The following is a 17,770-nucleotide window of genomic DNA, read 5'->3' on the forward strand; positions in this document are numbered from 1 at the left end:
ATGAAACCAAACCCAAAAAGGAAAGACCTGAGATGTGAGTTTGCACCTTCTGACAGATGAGAGGGAAGGCATGAAAGAGCTGTACACGAGCAAAGAGAAGACCTGTGATCGGGTACTGGGTCTGCCACTCACTACCTGCAATGACATGAAACAAGTCACAGCCTCTCAGATCTTATTTCTCCTCAAGGAAAAGAGGGTTCAGAATACTGGTCTGCATCTCTGCCAGGGAAATGATGAGAATCAAATGTGGTGACAGCAGTGACTATGCTCTGAAACAATTCAGAGCTATACAGAGTTAATAGATTTTCTTTGTCAAAAACAAAGATTTGTAACTTACAGCAAAATGGTATCTTACCAAGGGGCCTGACAACACTGAATACAATTTCACACACACACACACACACACACACACACACACACACACACACACACGTACATCTGGGAATCAGGAGACACTGGTCTTGGTCCAAGAGCTGACATAGTGTGCCCTGTGCAATCTGCACAAGGCCTTTTCCATTAGTTTTCAAGACTATATAACAAGGGATACAGAAAGACTTTCTAAGGCATCTTCTAGGTCATGATCTGTGACTCTTTTAAATACCATTTAAAAGTATGCTTATCTGTTATCTGTAGAATGAAATGTTATCTTGTGAAATAATGCATGCTTTCATTTGATAATTTCTGTAAATCAGACTGTAATCTGAATCAGAATTTTTGAACCGGAAGACATTATTTTTCAAAATGTCAAAGCGTGTAACAGGGTTAACTTGAACAAATAGTTCCCCGAAGAACATTCAACAGGGATGATCTGTGTGCACGTGTGGAAACATGCAGTCTTGTTTTCGGGGGTGATGTTCAAGGCATGTGATAGATCGCTAGTGATGTGTGAGTGTAAAGTTGAGGCTTAAAATTAGGTACAAAATGATCTGCAATGATAAAAATTGAGAAATATTTTGGGAATGTTTTGATGTAACTTTTTTGAAGTAAAAGAGGGATTTTCTATTTACGTCTTAAGTGATGCAGCAAGCACAAAGAAAAATACAAAACTTCCTAGAGATCTTTTAAAATAAATACCTCAAAATAAATTGCTCAAATACATTAGGCATTTGTAGGAAATATAAAATGCTAGTGTTCTGGGATTCACTTTTTTTCTTTAATGCCTGAAAATAGGCAGTTCATATATTTTTTTTTAACCACATAATCTACTTGTTTTCGGTTATTTCATTTTAAAAATGACTCAAACAAAAGTATATGACAAAATGAATCCACAAAAAGAAAAATTTAGTGTGATACTCTAATTTCTTATAACTTTTCATACATTTCCTCAATGTCCAAACATTAAAATATTATCCTCAAACTAGCTAAACTCTTTTAAAAATCAATGGTCTGAAATTTAACTCAGAGAGTGACATTTTGAAAAGGAAAATAAGAAATTGTCCTTCAAACAAACTACTTCTCACTGCAAATTACTTAGGAAGAAAAGTTGCTTACTGTGCTACAGACCCCGAGCCCCATCTGACATCTGGACACTTGTACTTGTTGACTGACTGCTGGAAAGAAGAACAAATAAACAAACAGTAAGTAAAAAATCAGAGAAGACTATGCAGGTAATATTCACATGCTGAAAGCCCACCACCTTGCTGAATGAGGAGAGAGCATGCTCGTTTCTGAACATAACCAAACCAGTGGCTTTCTCTGTAAAGAAAGCCAGTTTTCAGGTGTGTGGCAAACAGAGTCCTCGGAATCAGCCTAAATTAATCTAGCAATACTCTATGGTAGATTTCCTCAGTCCTAAATTTACCTTTCAGCACTGCATCTTGACTTGGCAATCCTTTCAGTGTACTGTGTTTTCACAGTATACTTACTGAACTATGTGTAAACTATTGAATCTGAGAGTTGCTTGAATCTTCTACCAAATTTGTTCAGAGTATCTGTTTTACTAATGACACCTCCATGACAAAAACAAATAAATAGATGCTTTCAGTGGTACCAAATTCTACTCTGAGGGTTAGATGGTTGCTCTAGAATATGAGCATTAATTCCAAACACAAGAATTCTGTGGGAAAATGCTGTTTTGTATAAGATAGTTTTTAATAAATCAACCCAATGTTGTCATAAAATAGACTGCAAATGTTTTCTATAGAAAATTACATGTTATGAAAAGGATCCATTTAAAATTCACATAAAAATATAGACTGTTACCATGTTTGAATTATATACAAATTAAATTATATACAAATGAGAGAAATATACCATATCTACTTATTAAAATAAAAAACTCAGAAAACACAAAAGGAAAGAAAAGGAATACAACCTTCTCTTTCCTCCTTAACTTGTTTGTGTGACTACTGCTTTCCCAGTCTTATCTCTACTGAAGTGTGTTTTGCCTTTTTAGATTTCCTCCTTCACAATACAATTTCTGTTAAGATCATTCTTCAGCAAGATTGGATACTGAATATCTTTGAACAAGTATTAGTTTTCTAATCAAAAGATTTCAAAAATACATTGTGCTTTTTTTTTTTTTTTTTACCTTATGTCATATTATTGTTAGCTGTACAGCATAAAATCAAGCATATAATAAAAACAAGAATTAAAGAACTAGAAGACTTAGTTAGTGACCAGTTTTAGAGAACAACAAAAGAACCAATAACAAACACCTTGATATTTTTTCTACCAGTGAAAATGACCTGATTCAGTTAAAATGCGTTTGGGGGAAAAAAAAGTACAAAAATATGAAAAATTCAAGGAGAAATTTAGATTGCAGAATAGTTCTCTGCCTTCAATACACTAGAGCAAAAAGCTAAGAAAACAATCAAAACTTAGTTCAAAAAGCATCAATTATAACTATTTCTTCAGTTTTTTTCCAGACTAATTCCAAACAGCCATCAAATTAAAGGTAAGATGTTTTATTCTTTACATGGTCTAAGTTTTACTTCTATCTCTTTGCCCATGGCAAAACAAGCATCTTTTATACATAAACTTTTATAAAACTACTGTATTAAAAAAAACTTAACATAATGGCTCTAATTAGAATTTGAACTACTCCAGAGGTGAGGAGACAGAAGTCAAACTGAATTATATGTCACTAAGACAATGTTACCTTTAACTACTTGTTGTGACCTTGACAAATAACATATTATCATGTCCAAGTCTTACCAAACCTGTTTTTAATAGTCTGTTCATGTGAGATGGATGCTGTGATGTCCTCAGAAAGGTTGTCTCATATAGGTCAAACACTGTCCCTGCCATCTTTCTTGCTGTATTACTGCATTGCTTTGACCGGCCCATCCAAAGGTGCATGGTGCACAGGTGCATGGTGCACGGGTGCATGTACACGGGTGCATGGTGCAAAGGTGCATGTGCAAAGGTGGCTTAATTTGTGTTCAAATCCTATGAAACCCAAATTCATAGGGTATCCACATTACAAAGTTTTAACACTTATTTTTAAAAGGACACTTATTTAATTAGGACCAATACTTCACTTCTAAACACCTTTACTCACTCATTCCTTGGTTTCAGCAGCAGCACGCCATTTGGGTAGTTACTCATGGAGGCAGAAGGAAGGGGAAGAAGGAGGTGTCTCTGTGAGCTGTTTTGTTTTAATTTATCAAAAAAGCCCCAAGACTAAAATACCATCAGCATATAAGCACCCCCCACCATCAAGCAGGCCAAGGAGCATGACTGCCCTTCTTTCCCTCCTGTCCACACACACTTCTCAGACAGTTGTTTTGTGACTTCGTTTCCTCTTCATGGATGCCCTTGATTTGGAGAGGAGGGGATGAAGAGAGGAAGATGAGCAAAGCAAAAGAGATGAATAAAAGGACCAGAATCTAGGGACTCCTGCTTCCCCAAACCTCACAACTTCTAACAGATGCTTTGTAATTTATATGCAGAGGGACTTAAACATGAACAGAACAATTATTGGAATGATTTTAAGTGCTTCTACCGATTACATGGAGATTAGCCAAGGAGAAAACAACTACTAGCTTTATAAAAGAGAAATGGGCCATGCAAAAAACTCGCCCAAATATTTCTTATAAACTTGAAGAATGAATGTAAACTCAGGTAAATGTTCAACTATGTTTGTTGTAACTAGCACACCAGCTTTAAGGCAAAATTGATACAGTATAGCTCTATTTTTACATGTTTATATAATCCAGATATCTACTTTTTCATATAATTCATATCCATAATTTGTTTACATCCTCTTTGTAGGAATTTTTTAAAAGGAGAGAGTGAGAGTGAGAAACAACAATCAGGGTTGGTTAAATTCTAGTCCTGATTCTGTCATTAATGCTATGTGGCCGGAGGTAGTCCCTTCTCTTGGGGGTCTGTTTTTTCCTTGAAAATGGACAGCAGGGGCTCAGAATGAAAGCATGAATGATCATAGCACCATTCGTGAATTTTACAGATGAGGAAATGGAGGCTCAGAGTCACCAAGGTTATAGAAGTAGCCTGAAGGTTATAATCCTGTTTTTCAAAATGATTTAACAGCAAAACCACTTTTTTAGTACAGTTTTGTTTGAAAGCCTCATATATAAACACATGAAGGCAGAGGTACTCTGGGTGAAGCAAGGTTTGGTGGCCTGGCAAAGCTTGTCTCCCCAGCCACTCCTCGCGCCCTGAGGAACAGGGCCCTCCAGAGGGGTTTACAACTGGACGAGACAGTTCTTCAGGCTTCCTCTATTGCTAAAATTCTGTTTCCAGGAGCACAATTTTACGATTTTTAAATAGTCATATAAGTTGATGTTACTTCTTTGATTTTAGACTTTATTATTATACGAGTTGTATTTGATGCTAAATCTTCCAATTATAATGCTTTTCCTTAAAGACAAAACATTCCTCTGTGTTAAGGTGCAGTTTCTATAAATATACTAAAAAGTGAAGGCCTTCATTGTGATTCATGATTTGTAGATCTGGATACTAACTGTTCCAATTAAACAACATATACTTGTTTAATTAGAGGGGAACATCACTCTACCAGTGAGGTGCCATGCTAGACACCCAGGGATATGAAGCCCAGTCAGCTCAAGGAACTTATACTCTAATGGGGGGAGGAGAGGCAGGGTGCACACAGGCCTGGATACAACGTAAGGAGGCAGAGGGAGGTAAATGTCACCATAAGGGTGAACAGGAAATGTATGGAGAAAAATAACTGAAGGCTTAAATTGTAACCGGAGGCTTTTGAGAAGGATTCACAAGAGGGAGCATTTAGTTAAATGTTAAGGGATAAATTGAAATTCTGAGAGTTGGAGAAGCACCAAAAACTACAGTTTGAGAAAACAGGGTGAGCAGAGGTTTGAGGGATGTGTCTGCAGGGCAGTACCATCAGCAGTCTATTTGGAGGATGAGGAAAAGTAGGTTAAAACTTCTATTCAGCCCTGGCCAGTTTGGCTCAGCGGTTAGAGCATCGGCCTGCGGTCTGGAGTGACCCGGGTTCGGTTCCCACTAAGGGCACGTACTTCGGTTGCAGTTTGTCCCCGGCCCTGGTTGGTCATGCGGGTGGCAGCCACTCGATGTGTCCCTTCACATCGATGTTTCTCTCTCTCTCCCTCCCACTCTATCTGTACAAAAAATGGAAAAATATCCTCGGGTGAGGATAAAAAAAAACAAAAAACAAAAAAAACTTCTATTCAATCTTTGAGGGGTGGGATCCAAGAAAATTTATGAGATTTGGATTATGTGGACAAATGTAGAGCCAACTAAGATTTCTGAGCTGGCAAGTCACATGACTTGATTTCTGTTTTCGGAAGGTCCCTCCAGGAGGCAGGTACAAGGCTGGAGAACGGCAGAGCGAAGACTGCTGTGGGCAGGGACCGGGCTGTTTCGTAGCAATACACCTCCCAGGCTCTTCCTCAGGTCACTCTAGAAAACCCGGCACCCTTTACTGACCTCTACCTGTTGTCTTTTTCATTCTTTATGCTCCTCTGTTCCCATGGATTCAACCAGCAGGTTTATGCTAATGACTTCCAAATCACCACAGTTAACTCAGATCTCCAGTTTTCTTCATAATAATTTGGCAATCACTAGTTTTCACTAAATCTTTTCTTTTACAATTTTTTTCCATTGATTTTTTTTTTTTTAAAGAGTGGAAGGAAGGGAGGTAGAGAGAAAGAGTGATATTGAGAGACACCTGGCTTGGCTGCCTCCTGTGCAGCCCTGTCGGAGCCTGAGAAACCTGCAGCACAGGAATGCTGCCCTTGGCCAAATTTGAACCCGGAACCCTTTCGTCTGCGGGGTGATGCTCTAACCGCTGAGCCAAACCAGGCAGGGTAGTTTTCACCAAATCTTGTAAACACAGTGGTTTTTCTAAAAACACTTGGGTCCATACGTTTTCATCAAAACTACCTTGTAAATTGGAGTTTTCAAATCTCTCCCAAGTTCCGTAGAAGCCTTCAAGAGATCTGCAATTGGCTGCTGTACATATACTGCAAACTTCACGGGTCTCACATGGAAGTTCTTACATTCTTACACACAGAGATGTTCAAGTTAGAAACCTAGATTTCTCCTTTTCCTTCTTGTGTGTTTAGACTCAAAATCCTACCTTCTCAATATGTTTGGCTTTGATTACTACAACAGTCCTTCCTGGTCTTAATTCTCCAGTAATGCTCTTTCCCAGTCTTTTCAGAACTTCTAGAATGAGCTTTTGAAATAACCAACCTTTCATGTTCCATACTTTACATCCTTCATTGGCTTCCTACCACCTTTGGGATAAAATCCATCTCCTGAACATGCTGTACAAAGACCGTCTTCATCCTGCCCACTTGTTCAGGCTCAGCTCTGTTTTTAACTTTGCATCTTAGGCTCCAGCCACAATAAAATACTTGTGATGGTCCAAGTGTATCATGCTTTAGTATATATCTTCTCAGGTTGCCTCAAATGTCCTTTCTCCTACGAAGTTCAATTTAACATGAAATCCTCTGGAAAGCCTTTCCTGACCTCATTAAGCTTAGGTCAGGGGCCATTTCTATTTGTTCTTCTAGCATTTCACATAGAACTCTATCAAAACACTTCTGTTATGCTGGAGTCCCCCCTCACCCCCTGATGTCTGACTATCTGCCTGCTCTTTTGAGAGAGAACTCCCTGACCTTCAAGGCAGGTGACGGTTCAATGAACACACTGGGGTATACTAGAAAGCTCAGGTTTTTAAAAATAGATTTGATTTTGGGCATACTGGACTAGAGATTCCAGAATGATATGTATGTGAAAATTTCTAGATGGCAGTTAGAAATACAAGTGGGGAATTCAGACAGGAGCCAGGGTTACAGATGTAGAGTATACCAAAGTAGTACTTGAAACTATAAGGGTAGAAGGGGAAAATCCAGAAAAATATGTTAGAGAAGAATAAAAAATAAACAAAAGACGCAGCATATATTTTGGTGAAGGTCTGTATTATGGCAGACAAAACCAGAGAATGAGAGAGAAACAGGACAGGTAAGGGCACTGTTAGGAAAGTTAGGGAAAGAGCAGTAGAGACAGTGGAGTTAATGACCCAGAGCACTAGGGTACACAGTATTTCTTGACATGGCCTGTGAGTTGCTGGAGTTGGTCCCTCCCTTCCTCCTATGTTCATCCCTTCCTTGTCCCTTGCCCCTGTGACCAGCTAGTTTTTCAGTTTCTTTGATAAGCATTTCTGACCACTTTAGGGCTTTGCACATGCTATTTCTAATGCCTCAAATGTATCCTCCTGCCCACCTGGCCCACCTTATAAAAACAAACCATCCACTTCTTTCCACTTGCCTCACAGTTTCCTTCACTACCCTTTTATTGCTTATATGTTTAATTTTGTGACTCATTAATTAGTTAACTTTCACTCATTAGACTGTAAGTTCTATGAGTAGAGGGATTATTCCTGTTTAATTCACCATTATACCATCCATACAATATTCCACCACAGTGGAACTGAATGCCTGGAAAAGCAGCAGGCATTCAATATATATGTGTTCAACAAATAACGAAGATACTACAGGGCTGAGGAGTGAAGATGGGGATCACTGATGAAGTGAGGGCTAGAAGAATGTGGGAGGTGAAAATGACCAAAAACACAAGTGGAGAGGTTAGCCATAGGAAGAAAGTGCATTTCTTTCTTGGCATCTGAAAGCTGGAGACAGAAGGTGAAATTATAGAAACCCAGAGAAGGTAGACCTGAGAAGCTAAAGCAATTAATGTTGGATAATCTTCTCTTCAAGAAAGCATGGCGACAAAGTCAAGTTGGAGTAAGAGCTTATGAGCTTGAGAAAGGCAGACATTATTTTGACCAGGCACTGTAAGGAATGAGGCAGGGAGTTAGCCAGGAAGAACACTGAAAGAATGAGCAAGGCCATGGGCCTCATTAAGGCTGGAATCACAAATATGACACAGGGACAACCAATAATACACTTATGTGATTTTCTTTAGCAATGATAAAATTGTGGAGAAGTAAGAAAAATGGACAACTTGTTTACCCCCAGGCCTGGGACTGGTAAGACAAGTATGTCAAGTCACACACTCCAGGTGCTATGTATGTATCTGGCATCAAACAGATAAACAGTTGCTTCAATGCATTTATTTCCTGGTGCTGTCAGTGACCTGGCTTGGGGAGAGTGAAAATGATTGCAGATAACCAAGAAGGCAGGAAACATCAGAATGCCATCTCCTCCTTTAAAAAAAATATATTTTTATTGATTTCAGAGAGAGAGGAAAGGAGAGGAGGAAGAGAGACAGAAACATCAATGAAAGAGAGAAACGGGGATTGGTTGCCTCCCACACGTGCCTTACTGGGGATCAAGCCTGTAACCCGTATGTGCCCCAACCACAGACCTCTTGGTGCATGGGACAACACTCAACCAACTGAGCTAAACAGGTCAGCGCCTCCTCTCCCCGCCCCCCCAATTAAAAATTCCTGCAAACTAAAGAATCATTTGGGTCATCCACTTCCTCTTTTGGATGGGACTTTTCCCTAGAGATGGGGGATGAGGGAAAGAACCTGGAGACACTGAAGGAGACCAGGCAGTTTTATGAAGGCCACCGTCACCCTTTGTGGACTGCTGAACATCTGCCTGTGTGCAACTCCATCACGGCAGATGTCTCCGACGGGTCAGGTCTGACCTCAGTGCAGCTGCTCCTGCTGGTCTACCCGATCCTTTATGCAGTAAACATTTATCGATACCTGCTTTGCACTAGATGCTGTGAGTTCAATTTTGAACAAGACAGTCCCTATCTCCAAGGAACTTTTAGCCCTTTTATTTCTATCCAAAGAGGAAGAAAGGGATAGAAGAAATAAGTCACATGCTAGGAGAGGCAATAGGTTATGCTTTTCCTTTTGACCTAATTTCCTTTCCCCAACCTTTTCCTTCTTCAATTTTTTTAATTAAAGACTTACAGGTTTTATGAAACAACTATGTGCTTTTATTTTTAATAAAGTTTCAAAGTATAGTGGGTCCTCATTATTTATGGATTCCCTATTTGCAAATTTTCCTACTTACTAAAATTTACTTGTAGCCCCCAAATCAATACTTATAGGGCTTTCAGTCCTTTAAATACAGGCACAGGCACAGAGCGGTGGAAAAACCGAGCTGCCCAGTGCACACGTTTTCTCTGCTGAGGACGGGACACTGTAAAAGTCCAGCGTATTGGCACATTTCTAACGCTCTCCCTGTTCTGTTTCAGCTCCCATGTTGTGAACAAGTGCTCTTTTTGAGGTCTATTTAGTGCTGTGTTTTTCGCCTTTTTGTTGGTGATTTTGCTGTTTAACATGGCCCCTGAGCAGAGAGTTGAAGTGCTGTCTAGTGACCAAGTGCAAGAAGGCTGCTGTGCCTCACAGAGAAAATCTGCGAGCTAGGTGAGCACTGTTCGGGCACAAGTTCACAGTGCTTGCTGTTGAGCAGGACATTGATTTTCATGAACCAACACTATACATATATTAAATAAAGTGTCTTTAAACAGAATACATATGAAACAAGGTTATGTACTGATTAATAAAAATGTTGAGATCACAGACTTACAGGAACTGATTCCTGTATTCCCCCTAGAAGTGTTGATTCAGTATTTGCTAATTCAGTGTTCATGGCAAATTTATTAACTACTCTGAATAATGAGAATTGACTTTATATTTTTCAGCATGGCTTCTGTGCATCTAACAAATTACTATTTTACTGTTCTGAGTTGCTATGTTCTTTAATATTATTCTTGACATATCTATGATGTTTTTGGGAGCTCTGTCTCAATCAAATCATAATCATTTACTGAGAATATCTTACATGTCAAGTACTCAGGTGGGTTCCCATTGGTTTCACATAGCTCTGAGTAATGGCTTATAGACAGCAATACAGGTCAGGTCAATAGGAAGTTTATATTCAGAGATCAAGGGCCTGAGGTAGATACGTTACTCCTCTAATGAGGTAGGAATAGCATTCTCGAACAAAATTCTGAAATGTAATGGAGTATTTACACATTTAGGGTATGGTCTGGGCATTACTGGTTTTTAAACTGAGGTAACTTTTTAAAAATGTAATATTATATATATTATATAACATAACATATAATGTTACAATTTTCAATTATAATGTGGGTGGTATTATAATTCGACATCTGTATGCACTGCGTCATGCTTGCCACCAAAAGCCTCCATCTGTTACCATACAATTCACTCCCTTTAACTGTTTTGCCCTCTCACTCCCCTCTATCTCACTTTTTTCTGTTAACTACCTATCTGTTGTCTGCCTCCATGAATTTTTTGGTTTGTTCATTTGTATTTTTAAATGTTCCATATATAAATGAAACCATATGGTATTTGTCTTTTCCCTTCTGACTTATTTCACTCAGCAAAACATGTTTAAGGTGCATCCATGTTGTTGCAAATGGCAGGATTTCACTTTTTGATGGCTGAGTAGTATTCCATCACATGCACGCACGCACACGCCATATCTTTACCTATGATCTGTCAATGAACACTTAGATTGTTTCCATTTTATGGCTATTATAAATAAGGCAGTAATGAACATAGGTGTACAGGCCTGGGTATTTTTACATAACTATCCAAAGTGATTCTGATGCATAGCAGTTTGAGAAATATTAATTTGACATATATCAAATTAGCAATTTGTGGGTAAGAGTATTCAGGTCCAATTCTTGCTTGTTTGACACTGACTTAGTAGCCAATAGCATGGACTGCTGTGATCCCTACTGCCTCCTCCCTTTCTTCCTCCTTTCTCTGGTTTGAATCTCAATTCTTACCAATCCTTCCCATCAAGGATTTCAGTTTCCTTCCCAACAAACAATATTAATCAGACAAAGACAGTGAGGGCAAATGTATATACATAAATAACTTGGCATAGAGGCAGAAGATGTCAAATGTAGTAAGAGACAAACAATATGCTACTAGATTATGGAAGAAGAGATCCCTCTGACCATGTGGAAATTCTTGACAGTCTGTAAGTGGGCCCAATCTAAATGATTCCTTATTCCTCATCATCTCAGTATGTGTATGTGTTCGTCCGTCCATCCGTTGGTCCATCCATCCATCCATTTATCTTTCTATCTACCTATATTCACATTAGTTTAAACAAAATTGTTTGGTCATGTTGCATTTAAATTTGTTCTTCACAAAGTAGGTGGGATCACAATACCAGATATCAGGTTATACTACAAAGCGACTGTAACCAAAACAGCCTGGTACTGGCACAAGAACAGGCATATAGACCACTGGAACAGAACTGAAAACCCAGAAATGGACCCAAGGCAATACGCTCAATTAATATTTGACAAAGGTGGCAAGAGCATACAGTGGAGTAAAGACAGCCTCTTTAATAAATGGTGTTGGGAAAATTGGACAGCTACATGCAAAAAAATGAAACTAGACCATCAACTTACACCATACACAAAAATAAACTCGAAATGGATAAAAGACTTAAATGTGACCCGTGAATCCATAAAAATTCTAGAAGAAAATGTAGGCAACAAAATTTCGGACATCATACGGAGCAGAATTTTCACTGATACATCACCTAAGGCAACAGAAACAAAGTAAAAAATGAACACATGGGACTACATCAAACTAAAAAGCTTCTGCACAGCAAAAGAAACAATCATCAAAATGGAAAGGCAACCCACTGTATGGGAGAACATCATTGCCAATGATGTATTAGATAAGGGGTCAATTTCCAATATATATAGAGTTCTCATACAACTCAACATAAGGAAGACAAAGAACCCAATTAAAAAATGGGCAGAGGAGCTGAATAGACACCTCTCCAAACAGGACATACAAATGGCCAAGAGACATATGAAGAAATGCTCAACATCACTAATCATCAGAGAGATGCAAATTAAAACAACAATGAGGTATCACCTCACACCTGTCAGAATGGCCGCCATCAACAAATCATTAAACAACAAGTGTTGGCGAGGGTGTGGAGAAAAGGGGACTCTAATACACTGCTGGTGGGAATGCAGACTGGTGTAGTTGCTGTGGAAAACAATATGGTGCTACCTCAAAAAATTAAAAATTGAACTTCCATTTGACCCAGTGATCCCACTTCTAGGAATATACCCTAAGAAGCCTGAAACACCAATCAGGAAGAATATATGTACCCCCATGTTCATAGCAGCACTATTTACAATAGCTAAGATCTGGAAACAGCCCAAGTGTCCGTCAGTAGACGAATGGATAAAAAAGCTGTGGTACATGTACACAATGGAGTACTATGCAGTGGTAAGAAAGAAAGATCTCTTATCCTTTGAGACGACATGGAGGGACCTGGAAAGTATTATCCTAAGTGAAATAAGCCAAGCAGAAAAAGACAAATACCACATGATCTCACTTATACGGAATATAATGAACATAACAGTCTGAGGAATACAGTAGACCCAGAAACATGGAAGTAGGGCACAGACTGACATCCCTCAGAAGAGGGGGTGGGGGGGGGAGGGATAAACCACAGAACTTATATGCATGTATGCATGACCAATGGACATGGACAACTAAGCCGGGGACGAGGCGGGGGTGGGTTGGGGAGGGGGGTGCCAATGGGGTAAAAAAGGTAAAATATCTGTAACAAAAAAATAAATGAAAAATTTATATATAAAAAAATAAATAAATAAATAAATAAATAAATAAATTTGTTCTTCAGTTGCCTTCTTTAATAGGTTTACATCCACTATATCTAACCACAAACCACTTTGTTTTATGATATTTATGATGTACAAATTTAGAAGACTAAACAATTATACATGGTATTTGTGGTAATTATAACAGTTGCAATAAAAAAACATTATTTCTGCTGGTGAGTGTAAGGACAGGGATTATGTAGCCTTCATGGTCGTGTAGGAATGTTTTTCGTGTAGGAATGTTTTGTGCACTTATGTGGGGGACAATGCTGCATTCTACTCAGTGAGGCTGGCAAGACAAGGCAGAGAGCACGTTTTCACAAGGAGATGTCGACCTTTGGAGGTCTATTAAACATTCTACCTCCTCTGTGTAAGATATATCAACATGTAAGAGGTTGCTACTTAAACACCCACAGCAAAGGGGAAGCAGAAATAGGAGTACAAAGAAAGAAAAGACTCATTAAGTACAAAAAAATTCAGTAAAAGAGTGATAAAAGCAAATCTGTTGCAATATGTTGAAAGAGGTCTTTTATTGTATGCATGATATGTGTGGATAAAAGACATTTAAATAAAAAAGGTTCTTTCCTTTTTATGTCAACTAAAGGAGAATCACATTAAAATTGGAGGCCATTATGACGTTATTATGACTGCTAAGCAATACCAAGAATATTAGCATACAGTTCATTTTCAATGGTTTATGTGAAGAGCAGCATACAGTTAGTTTATCAAGCACAGGAAATAAATGGTAGTCAAGAGCTATCTAAATTTAATTAAGAGACGTTTCTATATAAACTCATCATGTTGAGCCTCGCCTCGCATAGCTGGCTGGATATATCTCTGTGTGAAACTTGTTTTTAAGTAGGGTCGTCTGTAACTGCAACCATTGCTTACATATTTGCCAGTAATGAAAAAAGGAAAGCAAAAGTTCATTAACAGTATGTTAAAATAAGAAAAGTTGTTATTAAGGAAAAACATATCACCACACACACATACACAATTATTATATACTTAAAAAATTAAAACAGAACAGTTCTCAATGGTGTCTGTGTGTGTAGGTGATTCTGACCTCCAGGGAAAATTTGGCCCTATCTGGAGGGCACTTTTGATTATTGCAATTGGAGGGGGTTAGTGCTTCTGGCATTTAGTGGTAGGGACCAGGGATGCTGCTAAACATCCTATAATGTACAGCATATTTTCCCCCCACAAAAAATTATCTAGCCCCACATGCCAATAGCGCCAAGATTGAGAAACCCTGGAGTACTTGATGAAACAAGAGAAGAGCAGAGATAGGGTGTCCGAGAACTTCTGAAAAAAGGTCATGCTGATTGTCAAGTCAGAAGACAGTGTGACTGATAAGATCCATTCTGCCACTATCTAAAGGACAATTTACAACTAGGAATGACTGGTTAGAAGTTCTCCCAACATCTTTCACATTTTAGATCTGTAAGAGATTATGAGACGGATGTTACTCATAGTTAGGTTAACCTTTGAAAATATAATTGTGAAGAGCAAACGCTGTATTATTCTATCAAACAACCCTTAAAGTCACTGTCAGAGAGAGCAGTACTGGGTCAAGCAGAACATTGGTTTGACGCAGCACATTACTTATTTTATACTTTTTGTATACTTATTATTCAAAGATTAAAATCTACTTGACTTCTCAGAAGGAATGTCCTACAGATACTTTTCAAAGGTTTATTGGAACAATTATGAAATGTTTACTGAGAATTTATATTATTCTCTAAACTGACTTTCATGGAAGGTCTGTGTAAGAAAATGAGATAGAGGCTGGGCTGAGACTCAAGTCAGCTGAACAATCAGTGGGTTGCTAAAACAGAAAACAATTTCACCCTTTATTTTGTATAAGTATCAAATAACTGAAGTTAGAAAGACATCAAGGAAATGATACCCCCAAACCTAGCTTTGGGGTAGGGTCTAAAGAGGGATTATCTCACAGCCCATTTACTTCAGTTCCTTCTCCCAGGTTAGGTAAACTGAAAAGACAAGCAGTCTGGGGTGGGGGTGGGGGGTCGGCTTGTTGAGGGTAATAGAGTCCTAGAAGCTTAGAGAGGAGTTGCCCAAAGTAGCAAAGAACACAACTGCTGGGGGAAGAGGTGAAGCAGGGACTGAGGTACACATGTCAAATACAAAGGCTGAGGCAAAGGTATAAGGAGGAGAATAAGTAGCAGAACTGGTCCCCAGACCTTTAAGAAAGTCAAGACTAAATGGTTTCCTTTCAGGTAAGACAGATTCTGAAGGCTTTGAAAGCTCCTCTGTGTAGAACAATTAACGATTTGATTGCTGGGAGTGGAATCTGTGGGTGTGAGGTGACTCACACTGGCTTTGCTGTCACTTCATTGAGGTCCCACTCACTTTCTTTGTGGGACATAAATATTTTTCAAATGTAAATGACATTTTTTGAAATCAACATTTTTTTTTCCTCAAAATATTTATATTATTGAAACAAATTATAGGGAAAAAGAAATACATATCTGTATTGCCTGTCCTGAGATTCTTCATGGGATACAAATATGTTCCTAAGTTTTACTTATAAGATTTTGATTTTGTTCTCCTCAGATAAAGAAATACATTCAGCCCGGCTGATGTGGCTCAGTGGCTGAGCATTGATCCATGCACCAAGAGGTCACAGGTTCGATTCCTGGTCAGGGCACAAGCCCAGTTGTGGGCCAAATCCCCAGTGGGGGGCATGCAGGAGGTGGCCAATCGATGTTCTCTCTCTTTGACATTTCTCTCTCTCTCTCCCTCTCCCTCTAAAATCAATAAAGAAAAAATAAATTTTAAAGAAAACATTCAAATATTCCTGTAATTTTAAAGGAAATCCAATCATAAATTAAATTTTATCTATTTAATATATTAGGTAACTGTATTTTCTTTGATAAACAAAATGACTAAACTAAAAAAGATGTAAACTGATATTATTCTTTAGCAATAGGAAGGAGGCAATAATAATTATGACTGTATTTTCAATGATTTAGTGTACGTTAACTAACTTTTAGATATTTGAAAAATCTGCTTTGCCATACCAAAAATAACCACTGTCTATTATAAATTTGTTGTTGGACTTAATGCAGTAATAAAATCATATTATTCCTATGGTTAAAAATAATTTAGATGGACTCCTGGTATAAGGATTAGTAAATCGAAAAACAATTTTTTCTATATGAAGTGATTTTTTAAAATAGTGATATATGGCTCCATTAGTCCAGGCTTTAACACACTACTTTTGAGATTAAGAGGGTAAATGAAAATTAGATATTTTGTAGACTAAGACACACACATACGTGCACATTGAAGGCAACTTATTTATTGCCTACTGTTTTTCTGAGAGGCTGACAAAATTGCCCATGTAAAATTTTGTGTGTGTGAATTTGGCTGGAAGAGAAACCACCAGAGTTATCTGATCCTTTTGGGTTCTCTCCTCTTGTTTTTACTAGACAGAAAGCAGCTGGCCCTGAATGTAAGTAGAACATACACTTTGGTTTAGGAACCAGTTCTCTTTTAAACTGACCCAGGCTGCTCTCATAGGCTACATGATAAATGAAGAACTGAAAATAATTAAAATTCTTGTCATGTGAAGAAATGAGCTATAATGGATATTTTTATAATTATCTTAGACTAGGAAAATTAATAGCTATTATTCATTTAGTGAGTTTTTTAGAAAGATATAAGCAAAACCATAGTAATTTCTCCATATTCACAGGTATAATCTAACATTGCTGTGAGTAATTATGGCTACATATCTGGCATTAAAATAATATACTTAGTTTTTGTCAATGTTTAAATATTTATAGAAGATAGAGGCTAATTTTCTACTTTGGGTTTTGTTTTTAAAAATTAAAAAAAGGAGCTTTGACCAGTTTTTCTCAGTGGTTAGAGCATAGGCTTGCAGACCCAAAGTCAGAGGTTTGATTCCCCCTACTGAGCTATGCAGGAGGCAACCAATCAATGTGCATGTACCAATCAAGGGCATGTACATGGGTCAGAGATTTGCTCCCCCCACTGAGCTATGCAGGAGGCAACCAATCAATGTGGACACATCGATGTTTCTCTCTCTCCCTCCCTTCCTTCCACTCTATCTAAAAAAAAAAATAAATAAAAATAAAAAATAAAAAATAAAATATCCTAGGGCGAGGATTAACAACAACAACAAAAAAGGAAACCAAGCATTTTCAGAAATTAAAAAACAAACAAACTGGGCATTTTAGGAATTAAAAAAAGAAAAAGAAAATTGGCCATTTTAGTACTTGAAACTGTTAAACAGAATTGTCTGTGCTAGTAAGAATACATGTCCAAGATATATTATGAAAGAAAAATATTAGAATATTAAGTATGATCCTGGTTTTATCAAATCATAAACATGAATAAAGACATGTACATGTACATATGCAGAGAACATTTTTTTTTTAATCCTCACCAGAGGACATTTTTGCATTTATCTTCAGATAGAGCGGGAGGGAGAGAGGTAGGATGGAAGAGAGAGAGGAAGAGAGAAAGAGAAACATTGATGTGAGAGACACATCGAGTGGTTGCCACCTACACGGCCCCAACTGGGGATGAGGATAAACTGCAATTGAGGTACATGTCCTTAGCGGCAACTGAACCCGGGACCTCTGGTCCATGGGCCAATGCTCTAACCGCTGAGCCAAACTGGCCAGGGCACACA

At 38.1% G+C, this 17,770-nt stretch overlaps 1 protein-coding gene across 10 annotated transcripts in view; it reads right to left on the minus strand.

Annotated features, from left to right (window-relative positions):
• The window catches only part of AHI1 (Abelson helper integration site 1), a 187,440-nt gene that overhangs the window by 20,841 nt on the left and 148,829 nt on the right, over positions 1-17,770 (minus strand). For 6 of the 10 annotated variants that reach the window (XM_036248450.1, XM_036248448.1, XM_036248447.1 and 3 more), the window contains one exon: positions 1,492-1,550. In XM_036248450.1, coding sequence (XP_036104343.1) covers positions 1,492-1,550 — 59 coding nt within the window. Of the gene's footprint in view, positions 1-1,491; positions 1,551-3,459; positions 3,759-17,770 lie in introns of those variants that run through there. The other 4 variants (XR_004957633.1, XR_004957634.1, XM_036248452.1 and 1 more) reach the window with 4 other exon arrangements.

The sequence above is a fragment of the Molossus molossus genome, unplaced genomic scaffold (genome assembly GCF_014108415.1).
Source record: "Molossus molossus isolate mMolMol1 unplaced genomic scaffold, mMolMol1.p scaffold_m16_p_8, whole genome shotgun sequence".
Taxonomy (NCBI): domain Eukaryota; kingdom Metazoa; phylum Chordata; class Mammalia; order Chiroptera; family Molossidae; genus Molossus; species Molossus molossus.